Source organism: Chiloscyllium plagiosum, unplaced genomic scaffold (assembly GCF_037043375.1).
Source record: "Chiloscyllium plagiosum isolate Xiang-an unplaced genomic scaffold, Cpla_swu_hap1 HiC_scaffold_4, whole genome shotgun sequence".
Classification (NCBI taxonomy): Eukaryota; Metazoa; Chordata; class Chondrichthyes; order Orectolobiformes; family Hemiscylliidae; genus Chiloscyllium; species Chiloscyllium plagiosum.
The window spans coordinates 78,826,771-78,845,315 of record NW_028270142.1 but is presented as its reverse complement, the minus strand read 5'-3'; the positions used below and the strand labels follow the sequence as shown (position 1 = coordinate 78,845,315).

The 18,545-nt window shown below is 40.9% G+C and overlaps 1 protein-coding gene across 3 annotated transcripts in view; it reads right to left on the bottom strand.

The window, feature by feature from the left end:
* The window catches only part of atp6v1h (ATPase H+ transporting V1 subunit H), a 123,874-nt gene that overhangs the window by 3,325 nt on the left and 102,004 nt on the right, over positions 1-18,545 (bottom strand). For all 3 annotated transcript variants that reach the window (XM_087986404.1, XM_087986405.1, XM_087986406.1), the window contains 2 exons: positions 16,790-16,891; positions 11,949-12,062 (listed from right to left, as the gene is read on the bottom strand). In XM_087986404.1, the coding sequence (XP_087842530.1) occupies positions 11,949-12,062; positions 16,790-16,891 (216 nt within the window). The remainder of the gene's footprint in view (positions 1-11,948; positions 12,063-16,789; positions 16,892-18,545) is intronic.

The window sequence follows — 18,545 nt, the reverse complement described above, 5'->3', positions numbered from 1 at the left end:
TGTACAGGACATTACTTAGGCCACTGTTGGAATATTGCATGCAATTCTGGTCTCCTTCCTATCGGAAAAATGTTGTGAATTTGAAAGGATTCAGAAAAGATTTACAAGGATGTTGCCAGGGTTGGAGGATTTGAGCCACAGGGAAAGGCTCAACAGGCTTGGGCTGTTTTCCTTGGAGGGTTGGAGGCGGAGGGGTGACCTTATAGAGGTTTACAAAATTATGAGGGGCATGGATAGGATAAATAGACAAAGTCACTTCCCTGGGGTCAGGGAGTCCAGAACGAGAGGGCATAGGTTTAGGGTGAGAGGGGAAAGATATAAGAGACACCTAAGGGGCAACTTTTTCACACAGAGGGTGGTACATGTATGGAATGAGCTGCCAGAGGAAGTGGCAGAGGCTGGTACAATTGCAACATTTAAAAGGTATTTGGATGGGTATATGGATAGGAAGGGTTTGAAGGGATATGGGCCAGGTGCTGGCAGGTGGGACTAGATTGGGTTGGGATATCTGGTCGGCATCAACCAAAGGGTCTGTTTCCATGCTGTACATCTCTATGTAAACCCCATCTTCTCTGTTTCAAGGATAACAACCCCAACCTCTCAAATGTATCCTCAGAGCTACAATTTTCCAGTCCTGGAAACATTCTAGTAAATGTTCTCTGCACTCCTTCCAGATCAATTAAGTCCTTCCTGTAATGTTGAGTGCACACAATACTCCCATTGTGGCCTCACCAGCTTCATTATATCCCTAACTTTACATTCTATACCTCCATAGATGGAATACAGCATTCCACATGCGTTCTTTACAACCTTATCTAGCTGTACTGCCACCTTTCAGAACCCTTTGTACCCTTCCCATTCATATATCTATCCAGATGCCTTTTAAATGTTGTAATTGTACCAGCCTCCTCCACTTCCTCTAGTGGTTCATTCCATACACACACCACTCTGTGTGAAAAGGTTGCCCAAGATCCCTTTTAAATCTTTCCCCTCAAACCTTTGCCCTCCAGCCTTGGACTCTCCCACACTGGAGGAAAAGGCAAAGGCATTGGTTATTCACCCTCCTGAGTTCATAAACCTCAATAAAGCCTCCAACACTCTAGGAAAATAGGCACAGCCTATTTCAGCCTCTTGTTATAGCTCAAACCCTCCAATCCCGGCAACATCGTTGTAAATCTTTTCTGAACCCTTTCAAGTTGCACATTTTTCCTTCAACAAGGAGACCGGAATTGAATGCAGTATCCACAAAGTGGCCTGACCAATGCCCTGTACAGCTGCAACATTACTGCCCAGCTCCAATACCCAATGCACTGACCAATGAAGGCAAGCATACCAAATGCCCTCTTCACTACCCTATCTATCTGGAACTACGAATCTGTACTTAAAGGTCTCTTTGTTCAGCAACACTCCCCAGGACCATACCATTAAGTGCATAAGTCCTGCTCGGATTTGTCCTACCAAAACGTAGGATCTCCCATTTATCTAGATTAAACGCCTCTTGCCATCCCTTGGCCCATCTGATCAAGGCTCCATGGTACTGAGGTAATCATCTTCACTACCCACAACATCAGTAATTTTGGTGTCACCTGCAAGTTTACTAACCATACTTCTTATATTCACATCCAAAATATTTACATAAATGACAAAAGCAGTGGGCCCAGCACTGATTCCTGCAACACACTACTGTGATCTTCCTAAATACATCTTCGTATAAGAGTTGAACTCCATTTGCCATTTTCCTGCCCACTCCACCAAGCCATCTTTATTATTTTGGAGTTTACAGCTATGCTCTACACTCTTCACTATGCAGGAGAAAGTGAGCACTGCAGATGTTGGCGATCAGAGTCAAGAGTGTGGTGCTGGAAAAGCACAGGTCATGCGGCATTCGAGGAGCAGGAGAAATCAACACTTTGGGCATAAGCCCTTCATCAGGAATCTGCTGGGGAGTTCCCAGACTAAGGGGGACACAACGGTGTCAAGGTATGCAGAAATGAGATCAGCGGAACAGGAGCAGGTTGAAACAATAGGTCAATCGGGGAAAGTCAGGTTTGTGAATCTTCGGTAGGAGGTAGAATCGGGTGGTGCAGGGTTCTCGGACTGAGATTGGATGCTGTGGATGGGATGGCTTGCTGATGTCGTGGTTAGGGGCAATAGGAGGATGCGTCTGCCAGTTGGCGCCTTGCTTTAGCGGTGGAGATCGGTGTGCCATACTACCACAGCGCCTGGCCCCCCTCCCCTGTTTGCGGGTTTGATGGTGATGTTGGGGTTGGAGTAGAGAGAGTGGAGGGCTGAATGTTGCGAGGGTGGGAAGTTGGAGTGGGTGAGCGGGGTGGAAAGGTTAATGCAGACTATGGTTTGGCTGCAGTTAGAATTGAAGAGGTCAAGGGCAGGTAACAGGCCAACATGGGATGTCCAAGTGGATGGGGTATGTTGGAGGCAGGAGAAGGGGTCCTTGGTGGGTGGGCGGTAGTCTTGATTGGAAATAGTGGGCTCAGACACGGAGGAAGAAATGATCAACGTTGCAACGTGTGTCAAACTCATAAATCCGGGAGTGTAGAGGGATGAATGTGAGGCCTTTGCTCATTGTTCATCCTCATTGAGGGGGAGGTCTAGGGGAATAATAAAAACACAGCAGGGCTGGGAGCTAGAATCCAGGGTAGGGCTGGAGTTGGGAATGGGGACGGAGCCTGCCACTGGAGTGGGTGTGGTTATGGGGTCAAGAGTGATGTTACCAACGGAAGTGGTGCACACCCTGGAGGTGCACATGGGGCCAACGGCAGTAACCGCAGGGGCTGAAGTGATGTAACTTGTAACATCAGGGTCACCAGCAGAGTTCCGGTGAGTGACGTCTCTGGGGGAAGTGGTGGCGGTGGTGAAGGAAGTGACGTGCAGGGCAGGTATCGCATCAGTGCCGGCAGCGGTGGCACTTGTGATGGTCACGGATCCTGTGGTGGTTGTCTTCCCGGCGATCGCGGAGGCGATGTGGTCAGCAGTCTGTGGGGTAGCAGGGGCAGAAATGAAATCATAATTCATTGAGGCGGTTGTGATTGGAGTGGCTGCATGGCTAGCAGTTCGAGGCCAGGAGGTGGTTATGGAATGGTCGAGGAAACAGGAGTATTGAGGTCAGTACATGAAAGCTTGTTTAACTTAGGTTCTTCTATGTCCAATATGGTGAAGAAAAAGTGTTTGTTGAGCATATGAATTCTTCCGAGGATGTAAAACAACAGTGGTCCTTTGTGGGTCTGGGAGAGTGTCGCCCTGAGCTGAAACAGGGCTGACTGTAGAGAGGTTAGGTGGCAGCGCATGGCTGCGAGCATGGAGTGGAGCATCCGGAAGGAGAACCATTTCTGATGGTTTCAGATTTGTACTATGTACTGGTTTCTCTTTTGTCAGGTCCAAATTGTGTTGGCCTGAATGTGGTCTGGAGTACCATGCGGAATCAGTCGGTTCCATTGGCAGGTGCTGAGGTAGGGGATGTGGCTGTGGTAGCGAGTCTGCTTCAGGATGGTGGCTGAACAGCTTCAGGCCAGAGAGGATGATGTGGAAGGTGCAGTGAGAGAGACTTACTGAGATGCTTGGAGAGGGAGAAAGAGAACTTCAAGGTAGGCATTCTTGGAAGAGGTTTCACAGTTGGGTTGAAATCAACTCGGAGAGAGTGAGTACTGCAGATGCTGGAGATCAGAGTCAAGAGTGTGGCGCTGGAAAAGCACAGGTCGGGCAGCATCCAAGGAGTAGGAGAATCAGGCCATTCCTGATGAAGGGCTAATGCCCGAAATGTCGATTTGCCTGCTCTACTGATGCTGCCTGACCTGCTGTGCTTTTCCAGCACCACACACTTGACACTATCACTGCACAGACAACTTATGTCTAATTCTAATTCCACTGTCCAACTTTGCTATTTTCTTGCCAAGTGGATAGCCACACACATTCCCACATTATATTTCATCTGCTTATTTTTACCCACTTGGCCTCAATCTCCCTTTGCAAACTCCTTGTATCCTGCCCAACCTACTTTTCCAAGTAATTAATTATTAAAGTTGATTTCACAACGTATATACAGGGTTGTACTTAATTAACACAAGTGATGATGATAACTATATGCTTTTAAAGTGAAGAATTGTTTAAACAATTGAAAATTTTCAACCATAAAACTTGCATCTACTATCAAGTGAAAAATCACTTAAGTAACTCCATAACAAGATTCTAGTTCCGGTAATATTTTTTGAAAAGGAACCCTTTTCATCTCTAACTTAGATAATGAAATATAATATAGAACTGCAATCACGTTATAGTTTTAACTCTTCCTATAAAGTAGATTTAGTGGAAATTCTAGATGTCGTAGCTGAATTATTTTCTGTTGACATTTTGGAAAGCTTAAATTTATAATTGCACATCAAAAAGGAGAGAATTCAAATGATAGATAAACTTGTTCAGTCTGATGACAAAAAATACTGGGCAATTACTTTTCATGTGATGCATGATTGAACATCTTCAACTCAAAATTACAACTTGATTCACTACCATTCACGTGCAACCATTTGAGACACAGATAAGATTCATAACGTTTTTATTTTAAAAAACATTTGATTAACATTATGATTGGCTGAAGCACATTCCATTAGTTATATTTATTCATACAAGTTCATTTTAACAATATTTCTCACACAACTGTTGGAATGCGAATTAATGACACCACATGAAGGGCAATGGAATAGCTGGAACCTTGGTGAATAGGACAGTGTAACAAACATGGTGGAAGAATGGAAGGGAAAAGTTATTGAACATGTGAAGTCAATGTCCAATTAGATATAGAGGGGGAAGGGAAAGACACTGGATAAAAATATGAAAAAAAAACAAAAAGGAAAATATGACTTAAAACATTTCACATTTTATAGATTTCCTAGAACAATTAACAAACTGAGACTACATACGTAGTAGTTTAGTGGTTACTATTAAGAGACTTGCACACCACTGCCACAAGTGACTTCACGTCTTTATCATTTCTCATCTCTACCAAAAAGTGTGTTTCCTCGCCCTAGTTATCGGAAGTTGTCATCAACTAACAAAGCCGTTCTTCCCCTCCTTTTAGTTCCTGTTTTCATGTCTTGTATTCAAGATTTAGGTCCCACTCCTGCCATCCTGAAGCCATGTTGCTGTCTTGGCCATCAGAATGTTCACAATTACTTCCATTTACCTTCAATTTGTCTGTTTCAAATGTTACTTGCATTCAGAAACAGACATCTTAGTTTATCTTTTTATTACTGGAACCTTAATATGTAGCCTTATCTATTTATTGCCTCATTATTCTCTTTATCCCTCATCTTCATTTTTTTCATTTCCATTAATTATCTTTGCCTCCTCTAACTGAATTATATCTTCACAAATTTGGCTTCTTGCCTCACTAGTTTGGAATTCTCTACTTCCCTTACATGTGATGCAAGAACAACTAATGTCGTTTATCTTATGTCAATTTGCACATGGGATAAATCACAGACAGAATTCCTACAGTGTGGAAACAGGCCATTCGGTCCAACAAGTCCACACCAACCCTCCAAACAATATCCCACCCAGACCCATTCCCTGACCTAAGGCTTTACAGTTCTCCTAACACACCTAGCCGACGCATCCCTGAACACTATGGGCAATTTAGCATGGCCAATTCACCTAACCTGCACATCTCTGGACTATGGGGGGAAACCCATGCAGAAATGGAGACAATGTGCAAACTTCACACACATAGACAGTTGCCTAAGGCTGGAAACGAACACTATGCTGTGAGGTAGCAGTGCTAACCACTGAGCCACCATGCCACCCCACAAAGGGAAGTTAAAAAAAAAAGCAGAGTATGAGAAGAGATTTGTAACTAAAACAGGGAAACTAAAGATTTTCTACTGGTACATAAACAGTAAAATGGTAGTAAGAAAGGAGACTAAATGGGGGTTTTGCATATGGACAAGTGGATACAATTGAGATACTGAGTACTTTGGATCCATCCTTACAAAGGAAGATGCTGCAAAAGTGACCATGAAATAGGTGGCAGTTAAGGTTTTAGATGGGCCAAATGTGAATATATTAGAAAAGGGAAGTTGTGCTTAAAGTTGATAAATCAGCACAACTCAACGGGATGCATCTGAGGACAGTAAAAGGAAAAACAGAATTTGAAGAAACATTGCCATAATCTTTCAAATTACTTCAGACAAAGGAATGGTGCCAAGGCACAGGAGAATTACAAATATTATACAATGTTGCACACTTGTTCAATCTGAAACAGTTAAAACTTGAATTGTAGGAAAACTCCTTGTCTCCAACCTCAGTAACTAACAGTGTATGCAGTGAATAAAAGTTGATCTTGAATAGAATTGATGCTGATAGGATCACCTTTATTCCTACTGGACAAATGGACTATACTCTCATCCTTGAGTTTTAGATGCGGATTTGTATCTTTCCAAGCTATGTTGTTACCTTAAAGCAGGCAGGTTCAACAAAGATCCTGCAAAATAGATGTAGCAGACAAATCAGTTGCAATAGTTTTAGAACCCAAATGGGACTTCTAAAAGCAAACTGGGTGGAAGTGGGTACTGCAGATGCCGGAAATTGGAGTCAAAATTAGAGTAGTGCTAGAAAAGCGCAGTAGGTCAGGCAACATCCGAGGAGCAGGGAAAAAAAAATCGAAGTTTCGAGCAAAAGCCCTTCATCAGAATGCCTGATGAAAGTCCTTCTAAAGCAAAATCTTGGGTGAGGTGGTGTAAAGGGAAGTTTAGACTGCAATGCATATTCACACTGTTCAGTTCCATCTTAGGATCAATAGTAAAACTTTTACAAGGTCTGGCATAACCATGTACTACAAAATTTATGCAGATGTTTTTGATTGTAAGATACGTTATTCTGGACAATCATCTTTCATCTATCATTACCATACTCATTTTACATAAGCCACTTCAAATTATATTAAGGTAGCTAAAGATTTAAATCCTTAGTGATGACACTTAGTGATGAGATCTATAGACAGAAAATGTCTACTATTATTTCTTGGATAATGGAAACAACACTTCCTGAAGCCTGATAAAATTGTTATTATGTTATCAAGGCAACTTCTAACTGTCACATTTTGTAAAGCAAAATTAGTGAGCTGGCGAGATCGATACAGAACAGGCTTAGTCATGAAGACAGAGGGTAGCAGTGGAAGGATACTTTTTGGATTGGAAGGTTGACTAGTTCCACAGGAATTAGTGCTGGGACCTCTGCTATTCACAATCTATATAAATGATTTGGAGGAAAACAGCTTGTCTAATGAGTAAATTTGCAGATGATACAAAAGGTTAGGTGGTGTTGGGAGGAGGATAATCAGAGGATACAGCAGGATTAGGTCAATTGGAGGCAAGGGCAGAAAAATGGCAGATGGAGTTTAATCTGGACAAATGATGTGATGCATTTTGGAAGGTCAAGTACAGTTGGAAATTATACAGTGAATGGCAGAACCCTTAGGAGTATTGATCTGCAGAAGGATCTGGGTGCGTAGGTCCACAGATCACTAAGTTGGCAGTGCAAGGAGATAATGTGGTGAAAAAAAGGCCTATGATAGACAAGTCATGCTGCAGCTTTACAGAACTTTAGTTAGGCCATATCTTGAATATTGCATACAGTTCTGGTCACCACACTATCCAGATGCTTTGGAGAAGGTGCAGAAAAGGTTTACCAGGATGTTGCCTGGTATGGGTGCTTTTAGTTATGAAGAAAAAGTTGGATAGACATGAACACAGGAGGTTGAGGGGTGACTTGATACAAGTTTAAAAGTTTGAGAATAGCATTGATAGAGTGAAAAGTATAGCCCCCCAAGAGTGGAGGGGTGAATTACTAGGGGGACACAGGTTCAAGGTGTGGCAGGGTACAGGGGTGTGGGGAGCTTAAGAGGTGCGTGAGGCACATTCTTCCACAAAGGCTGGTGAGTGCCTGGAATGTGCTATCAGAGGTGATGGTGGAAGCAGACAATACCAGAAATATTCAAGAAATACTTGGACAAATACATTAACAGGAAGAGAACAGAAGTTCATGGATCCTGGAAATGAAGACATGATTAGTGTGGAAGGACAAAATGTGTCAGCATTCTTTGTTCTTAGTAATTGGAGGATAGACTGTAGATTGAAATCAAATATAAATTGTGGGGGAGGAAGGGGAGGTTGCAGAAGTTAGTCAAAGGAAATCAGACAAATGATATTAATAGTAGGTGGGAATTACCAAGCTTTGTCAAAGGTAACAGCATTAAAAATTGCACAACACCAGGTTATACTCCAACAGGTTTATTTGGAAGCACTAGCTTTCATAGCACTGCTCCTTCATTAGTTAGCTGTGGAGCAGGATCATAACACTTCTTTCAAGTCACATTCGAGATTAACTTAAGGCCAACCTTAAGTTATCGAGAACGTGATTGAATAGTTATTCTGGGATTTAAATATTAATGAATCGAAACCTAAAACCCATTCTAAAAGGTGAAAGACTTAGCAGCAATCTAGGTTTGTTCAGTATATCATTTCAGTTGCATGACACTAATCCTTTGCTATAAATTCTATGATCCTGCTCCACAGCTAACTGATGAAGGAGCAGCTCTGAAAGCTAGTGCTTCCAAATAAACCTGTTGGACTATAACCTGGCATTGAGAGATTTTTTTCTAAACTTTGCCCACCCCAGCCCAACACTGGCACTTCCATATCAAAACTAACAGAGGCGGTAGGGTTCTTGTGTATTTATTATAATTAGGAAGACAATCGCTAAGGAACAGCATCTATATGTCCCAAAAACAAATTACATTTCTACAAAGGTTAATCCCTGTACTTCTGATGAGTTTTTTTTTTAAGACTGGCAGATGCCAGATTGCCATAGTTCTCTTGAAGATTTAAGTGACACAGGACAAGATAAGCTTTGGCAATTTTTAAGAATACTGCTCAACAGGAATGGCAAATAAGATCAGCATGTGCAGGCTCAAGGTGCCCAACCTTCCAAAGAAAACGTGACAGCCAAGTACTGGGTCATACAGCACTCCAATTTTTAACATAAAGTCTAGTTGTATTTAATTGTTAGAAACATCTGTATGAATTGGAAACAAGCAATTATGAACAAATATAGACCAGCTTAACTTTGGCTTGTGCTCTAAAACTGTGCATTTAAGACTTTAAAGCATTTTAACTTGCAACAAATTCTGGAGTCATGAGTGCAATTACAGATGGAAAACACCATCCGATTGCCATTATAAATGGTTACAAGTGAACAAGCACATAAATTTTATAAACAGACCATTTGGCCTAAGCCATCCATTGCAAAGTTGACGGTCCACTCAAGGCTCTCCCACCTTTTCTAATTTAAATTTAGTGGCAACTCTAATCTCTCTTGCTCACCTGTAAGTCCCCTTCAAAGCTTCAATCACGACATGGTAGCAACTTCCATATTCACAAAATTCGGAGTAAATAAGATTTCTTCCGAATTCCTTATTGGAATTTTTACAGGATTATGGTTATGCTCTTCTCCACAAGTAGAAACATCATCTTTATAACTACTCTATTAAAAAACTACTAAAAGAATTTCATTTGACCACCCCTCTTTATTCTTTATCCTAAAAGAAAAAAGACCCAGCCTGTTTATAATTCCATGACATGTATACACTCATTTTCCCTACCATTCATGTACTTTATTTGCACAATCCATACTTCATTTATTTTTAAAATAATCTAACCAACAGTGCACATAGTTCTCTAAAATATAGTGGAAAATTTTGGGGAGGTGACAGCCTGGTGGTATTATTATTGGACTGTTAATCCAGAGACCCAGGAAATGCTCTGCCAACCTGGGTTCAAATCCTATCATGGCTATTAGCGAAATTTGAATTGAAGTCTGGAATTAAGGCCATAAAACCACTGTCGATTGTTTGAAAAACTGATCTGGTTCAGTGATGTCTTTTAGGGAAGAAATTTACCATACTTAACTGCCTGATCTACTTGTGACTCCAACCCACAGCAATGTGGTGGATTCAACTGCCTTCTGAGCAAATAGAGATGGGCAATAAATGCTGGCCTAGCTAGTGAGGCCCTCATCCTATGAATGAACTAAATAAGGCCAATGTTCAATTAAAGATCAGTTAACAATCCTGTTTTTCCATTCTCTCCTTTTTAAAAACCTTAGAACACTACTTTTAAAATGCACTACTTAATCTGTGGTACAATTTAGTGATTACGTTTCTATACTCAAATCTTTGTTCTTCTACCCTACCTATGCACTCAAATTCAAATTTTCAATTCCAGTAAGTGACATCCTTATTCCTCCTATCAAATGTACAGTTACATCTGAATTGCCAATTATTTCCCTGTTCTGCAAGTTTATTAAAATGCTAATTTGTTAGTCCTTCTCAGCATTTGCTATTCCAACACCTAATTTGGAATCATCTGCAAATTTAAAAATAACGTTTTTGATTCTAAAGCCTAAACCATCAATGAGAAATTATAAGCAGCAGTGGTTCTGGCATTGATCTCCATGGAAGTTGCAAATACATTTATGGATTACAAAACATTAGAATGTAGAACGGTTTAGACATTGCTGGGTTGAAGAAAATTTATTACATGATTTTTTGTAAATCAAAAGTCAAAATATAAAAGAGAACTGTCTATTAGCAGCTGTTCACCGGAAAATTTTGGAAGAAGAGTTAATGGAGCATTTGAAAGCAGTAAATTTTATGGCCCTCAATTGTTGGAAAAACACTAGGTTCTGTTCTGTTGTTGCCTAGCAGAAGCTTCTGGACTGAGGTGCTGTTCACAGACCTGGGTGGAGGTTGTTTGAGAAACTCGCAAGGAAAAGCAAGCTGTCACCAAGAGACAATACTTAAAGCAAAACCATATTTCCACTGAGTAGCTTGAAATTCTGATCAAGTGGACAGCACAGTGGCTCTAGTGGATTGCACTGCTGCCTTACAGCACCAGGGTTCCAGGTTCGATTCTCAGCCTTGGGTGACTGTCTGTGTGGAGTTTGCACATTCTCCCAGTGTCTGCATGGGGTTCCTCCGGGTGCTCCGGTTTCCTCCCACAGTTCAAAGATGTGCAGGTTAGGCGAATTGGCCATGGTAAATTACCCATAGTGCTAGGTGCATTAGTCTGAGGAAAATGGGTCTGGATGGGTTACTCTTCGGAGGGTCGGTGTGAACTTGTTGGGCCGAAGGGCCTGTTTCCACACTGTAGGGAATCTAATCTAATCTAAAGTTTCAAATATCAGGACCTTTTCCCCATCTGAATCTGAAATCCGGTCTGAAGAGCTCATTCTGTAACTGTCAGAAAATGGATTTTAAGAAAGGAAGGGAGAGAGAGGTCAACCTATTCTACTTTCAAAATCCATGAGTGATTATGGTCTGAAATAAAACTTTAAGACAGTTTAACTAAGTCAGCTTTAAAATACCTACTTAAAAGACAATGCTCCTCAAGCTCACGGTTCATTGGAACAGTGCAGTAGACAGAGGAATGAGATGTCAGCATGGGAGCAGGTTTCTCTATGAATGCCTTTTACTTCTGCTTTCTTTTGTCCCTTCACCATTTTGTTTGATCCTGGAAGACTACCTTTCCTGCCAATTGCTCCAGACTTTAACCCTTTCATAAAAGTTTTCTTTTTGTTCTGGTCTACCCACCCCTAGCTCAAAACGTATTTCAACAATTTGTTTTCCCCCCAGTTCTGGTGAAACACAGACCTCATACATGAACAGTTTATCTCTCCACAGATTCTGCCTAACCTGTTGAGTGTTTTGGTTTTATATTACATGTCCAGTAAATCTGCATTTTGCTTTTCAATTCATTTTTGAATTTTTTAGTAGAAACTGCCTTAACACTGTCACAATTATGAGAAAATATGATGGTATTTTCCACTGGAAATAATATGACTTAAAATACAGTTCCAAATTTATTACTCTAAATAATACATACCAATTGTGCACCATCAGTTTTTGAACTGCCAAAAGTGCATTGTAGCGGACTTGCTGATCTTCATGATGCATATGGTTCATGACAAGTTGCTTGCCTCCAAGCTGTTCAATTACACTGAAACCAGTTATAATGATTAGTAAATTTTCAAATATTTTAAAACATTCATTTATTTCTTCAAACAATTTAATAGTTTGAATACACAACAACACGATTGTGAGTATGAGCTTGCCACTTGCCCCATCAAGTCTGGCCTGCCATTCCATTATATCATGGATGATCTGATTTAGCCCTTAACTATACTTGCCTTTCTGCAAACTCCCAAAGCCATCAATTACCTTCAATTCTCTGATTAAATATTTCACCTTAGCCTTCTGAATAAAGGGACACTGTCCTCAACTGCTTTCTGTGTAAGACAAGACCACAGCCAAAAAATCTCATCTCCATCTTTATCTCATATATATCAAAAAGATCAGCTTTTATGCCCAGTGTTTAGAAGAATAAATCCAACTTAGTTATCTTAATCAGGCAAAGATGAACATTTCATCTCAGGAATCAAGCTACCTTAGAACTGTTTCTAATGCAATTGCCCACTTGCATAATTAATCAACTTCTACACAATTATATCCTTCAAGTAATGAGGCCCAAACTGTACACACTATTCTAGCTGTGGTCTAACTAGGATCCTGGATTCCTACAGGATGGTTTTGAACTAGATTCTCCATGCAATAAACAATATTCCATTTACCTTTCCAACTACTTCCTGTACCTACAAATGGAGGGAGGCGAATGTTATTCCTCTGTGCAAGAAAGGAAATAGGGAAATCCCAGGGTACTACAGACCAGTCAGTCTAACATCTTCCAGTAAGCAAGGTACTGGAAAGGATTCTGAGAGACAGGATTTTTGAACATGTGGAAAAATCAGTTTGAATAAAGATAGTCAGCATGGCTTTGAGGGGCAGGTCATGCCTCACAAGCCTTATTGAATTCTTTGAGGATGTGACGAGACAAGTTAATGAAGGTCGAATAGTGGATGTGGTGTATATTTATTTCAGTAAAGCATTTGATAAAGGTTCCCAATGGTAGGGTCATTCAGAAAGTTAGGAATTAAGGGATACAGGGAAATTTGCCTGTCTGAATACAGAATCGGCTGGCTGAAAGAAGACAGTGAGTGGTCGTGGGTGGAAAGTATTCAGACTGGAGGTCAGTGACCAGTGATGTACCACAGGGATCTATTCTTGGGCCTCTGCTCTTTGTAGTTGTTATAAATTATTTGGAGGAAGAAGTGGAAAGGTGGGTAAGTAAGTTTGCCAATGACACAAAGGTCGGTGGTGTTGTAGATAGTGTTGAGGGCTGTTGTAGGCTGAAACAAGACATTGACAGGATGCACAGCTGGGCTGGGAAGTGGCAGATGGAATTCAACCTGGAAAGGATTTATTTTGGAAGATCAAATTTGAATGCTGAATACAGGGCTAAACACAGGATTCTTGGCAGTGTGGAGGAACAGCAGGATCTAGGGGTCCACATCCCTCAAAATTGCCACCCAAGTTGATAGGGTTGTTAAGGCGAATGGTGTTTTGGCTTTCATTAACATGGGAGATAAATGAGTTTAAGAACTGCGACATTTTGCTGCAGCTCTAAAACCCTGGTTAGACCACACTTGGAATATTGTGTCCAGTTCCGGTCACCTCATTATAGGAAGAATGCAGATGCTTTAGAGGTGCAGAGGAGATTTACCAGGATGATGTCTGGATTGGAGGGCTTGTCATAAGAGAGGTTGTGTGAGCTAGGGCTTTTCACACTGGACAGAAGGAAGAGAAGTGACTTGATAGAGGTGTACAAGGTAATGACTGGCTTAGTGTAGACAGCCAGAGACTTTTCCCCAGGGCAGAAATGGCTGTCACAAGGGGTCATAATTTTAAGGTGATTGGAGGAAGATACAGGGGAGATGTCAGAGAGAGGCTCTTCACACAGAGTGATGGGTGCGTGGAATGCACTGCCAGCAGTGGTAGTAGAGTCAGAGACATTTGGGCCATTTAAGCAACTGCTAGACAAGCACATGGATGGCTGTAAATTGAGGGGTATGTAGTTTAGGTTGATCTTAGATTAAGATAAATGTTTGGCACAACATCTTGACCCAAAGGGCCTGTACTATGTTCTACAACCTTTTCTGCTTAATGTACCAGGACATCCAGATCCCTCTGTACCACCAATTTCTGCAATCTCTTTCCATTCAAATCGTATTCTGCTTTTCTACTCTGTGGATAACTTCACATTTTCCCACATTATATTCCACTAACCAATTTTTTTGCCCACTTATTTAACATTTCTGTCCCATAATAGATTCTTTTTGTCATCTTGACAAGTTACTTTGCTACCTGTGTCTCATCAGCAAAGTTAATTAACATAAACCACTATAAATGCCAGAGGAAAGATCACAGAAGCACTTCACAGGAGGCTCCCAAGCACTGAGGATGTCACCTAGACAGGGGACGAAACGTTTGCAACACAAATTCCCAACTCGGCGAACAGAACCACAACATTAATTAACATACATTTGGTGCCTTCATCTAAGTCAGTGATCTAGATTGTAAATACTCAAGAATAATGATTCTGTGGTAGCATTATTTCTATCATTAATCGTCATCCTTCCCTTTTCCTTTTTCTTCGTTAATTTCTCCACTACCTCATCCATAATACTATCTAACTCTTTACAACCTTCCTTATTTGTTTTCGAGTCGTCTTCCAATATCTTTATTAAATCTACAACTGAGCTATTTGATCGTTCCCTGATTTTCGTAAAGTCTTGATTTTTATCCACTAATCTTCCACAGAATCTTTAAAAGTAGTTTTAAAGCTTTTGACTACTTTAAAAAGCTTGCCAACCCAAAATAACCCATTTATGTTTATTCTAATCTCTGTTAGCTAACCGCTCCTTTACACAGGCCAATATGCCTCAAGATAACACTGCTCCATACATGCTTACTTTGTGTATTTTATCACGGCATCGCGTCAAGTACTTTTTGAGTCAGAGGGATACAGCACAGAAACAGACCCTTCAGTACAGCCAGTCCATGCCAACCATAATTCCAAACTAAACTAGTCCTACCTGCCTGCACTTGGCCCATATCCCACCAAACCTCCTATTTATGTAATTATTTAAGCTTTTTACAACATTGTAACTGTACCCATAATCACCACTTCCTCTGGAAATTCATTCCACGTACAAAGCACAAAATTACCACATTTTAAAAAAATCTCTTTCCACTCACCTTAATGTGCCCCCTTTGTCTTGAAATCCCCCACCCTAGAGGAAGACACCTGCCATTCACTTGATCAATACCCTCATTATTTTACAAACCTCTAAGGTCACCTCTCAACCTCCTACACTCCAATGAAAGTCCCAGTCATTGTAACTCAAATCTTCTATGCCAGACAACATCCTAATAAATCTCGAGCCCTCTCTGACTTTATAATATCATTCCTATAACAGGACAACTAGAACTGGACGCAGTACCCCAGAACAGGCCTCAATGTCCTGTACACCTTCAGCATAACATCCCAGTTCCTATATTCAAAGGTTTGAGCAATGAAGGCAAGCATGTTAAATGCCTTATGTGATGCAAACTTCAAAGAATTATGTACCTGAACCCCTGGGTCTCCATTCTAACACTACTCTAGGTTCTACTCTGAATTGTATAAACTTTGTCTTTGTTTGCTTTTCCTACACTCCCCAGGGTCTTACCATTAACTGTATAAGTCCTACTCTGGTTTGCTTTAGCAAAATGAACACCACACATTTATCCAAATTAAACGCCATCTGCCACTATTCAGCCCATTGACCCAATTGTTTATACAATTACATCATTTCTATGGCTTCCCTCTATTGACTGCAAAAAATTAAGTTCATAACTTATTTTCATTTCACAAATCCACACTGACTCTGGAAAAAGAAAATCTGATATAATTAGGCAATGTTCTGCGACTACCTCTTTATGAATGGATTTTAGCATTTTTCCTATGACAAACATCAGGTGATCAGAGTTTCCAGCTTTCTGCTTCCCTCCTTTCTTGAATACTGCTAATATATTTGAATCTATTGGGATCTTTGCAGAATCTCAGGAATTTTGGAAAGTCACAGCAAATGCATTTATTATCTTAAACTAAAATAGACGGTGACCTGAAATTAAAACAGAAATTTCGAGAGAAACTCAACAGGTCTGATAGCATCTGTAGGGAGAAAGCAGAGTTAACAGGGAGACCAATGACTCATCAGAACTGCAAGGTGGTCCACAAATCTAATAAATTCTCCCCTTCAACACCTTCCCCACCAAAAAACACTTTGGCTTTTGTGGAAGCAACACTTTTTCGTGGTTGCTAAGTAGTTCTGAAGAGGACGTCATTGGACTCGAAACGCTAACTCAGCATTCTTCCCACATCTATTTTCATAGCCACATTTTAGACCCTAATGATGAAAACAATTTTACTTGACTGTGAGTGCTTTAAGGAGTATCATGGCTTTCCAGAAGTGCATGTTATATGGGTAAAGGTGGTTACCAGATTGCACCTTAAAGAGACATTTGTTCAGCACTTGCATAGTCAAAAAGGCCAGTAACTCTCCAGATAACCAGAATTTACATCAAAACTATTTTCTTAGGAGGTTTTCTTTTTAAAAAAGGCATCAGATACATCTTGGAACTACAAGCCAAAATTTCCACAACTATTTAAGGGTTCCGACCAGTAGTCATGACAATTTCTAAATAAGCAATTTTTACACTTTCACATTAAATATTCAGAAAGCATGCTATGTAATTATGTTGACTATATTTACTGTGAAAACTTACCGTTTTCCCCGAGGGTAGTGGCGCACATATTCACCAATATCATGTGCAGCAACTGCCAACACCTGAGGGTCATCAGAGACTTCCAAAAGCCTAGTCAGAATCCTTTGCAAGAGAAGTTAAAATACAATCTAATGAAATCAGCATATATTTAGTGTCAGAGCTGTACAGCATGGAAATAGATCCTTCAGTACAAATCATCCATGCCGACCAGGTTTCCAAAACGAATCTAGTCCCATTTGCCAGCATTTGGTCCATCTCCTTCAAAACTCTTCCTATTCATATACCCATCCAGATGCCTTTTAAATGTTGTAATCTTACCACCACTTCCTCTGGCAATTCATTCCAAAATTCCACCACCCTTTGCATGAAGTTGCTCCTTAGATTCCTTTTAAATCTTTTCCCTCTCACCTTAAACCTATACCCTCTAGCTTTGGACTTTCCTACCCTGAGTAAAAGACTTTGGCTGGTTGCCCTATCCATGCCCTTCATGATTCCACAAACCCCTACAAAAGATCACCCCCCTGACACTCCAGGGAAAATAGCCCCAGCCCACTCAGCCTCTCCCTACAGCTCAATATCTTCAGCCCTGGCAACATCCTTGTCAATCTTTTCTGAACTCTTTCAAGTTTCACAACATACCTGCCTATGGCAGGGAGACCGGAATTGCACATAGTATTCCAAAAGTGGCCTAACCAATGTCCTGTACAGCTACATTACCTCCCAATTTCTGTACTCAATACTCTGACCAATAAAGGCAAGCATACCAAACACCACCTTCACTATCCTGTCTACTTCCAACTCCACTTTCAAAGAATTATGAACCTGCACTCCAAGGTCTCGCTGTTCTGCAACACTCCCTGTACGAACCCTGGCTTGATTTGTCTTTCCAAAACGCAGCACCTAATTTATTCAAATTAAACTCCATCTGCCATTGTTCAGCCTACCTGATCAAGATCCTGTTATACTATGAGGTAACTTGCTTCACTTCCAATTTTGGGGTCATCTACAAACTTATTAACCAAACCTCCTATATACACATCCAAATCATTTATATGAATGATAAAAAGCAGTGGAACCAGTACTGATCCTTGTGGCAATAGCTGGTCACAGGCCTCCAATCTGAAAAACAAACCTCCACCACCACCACCCTGTCTCCTATCTTTGAGCCAGTTCTGTATCCAATGTCTAGCTCTCCCTGTGTTGCACGTGAAATAATTTTGCTAACCAGTATTCTATATGGAAACTTGGTGAAGGCCATTTAGATCACATAGATCTCTCTGCCTTCAAACCTCTTTGTTACTTCTTCAAAGAAACTCAAATCAAGTTAGTGAGACACTAACGAATTCCCACACAAAGCTATATTGACCATCGGACCTTGCCTTCCTAAATGCATGTAAACTCATGTCCTTCAGAATCCCCTCCAACAACTTTCCCAACATTGACTTAAAGCTCACCAGTCGATAGTTCCCCAGCTTTTCCTTGCAGCATTTCTTAAATAGTGGCTCCACATTAGCCAACCTCCAATCTTCCAGCACCTCCCCAATGGTTACTGACAATACTAACATCTCTGCAAGGTGTCCAGCAATCTCTTCCCTAGCTTTCCACAGGTTCTGAGAAGGTTTACAAAATTATGGATAGGATAAATAGACAAAGTCTTTTCCCTGGGGTCGGGGAGTCCAGAACTAGAGGGCATAGGTTTAGGGAGAGAGGGGAAAGATATAAAAGAGACCTAAGGGGCAACTTTTTCACGGAGAGG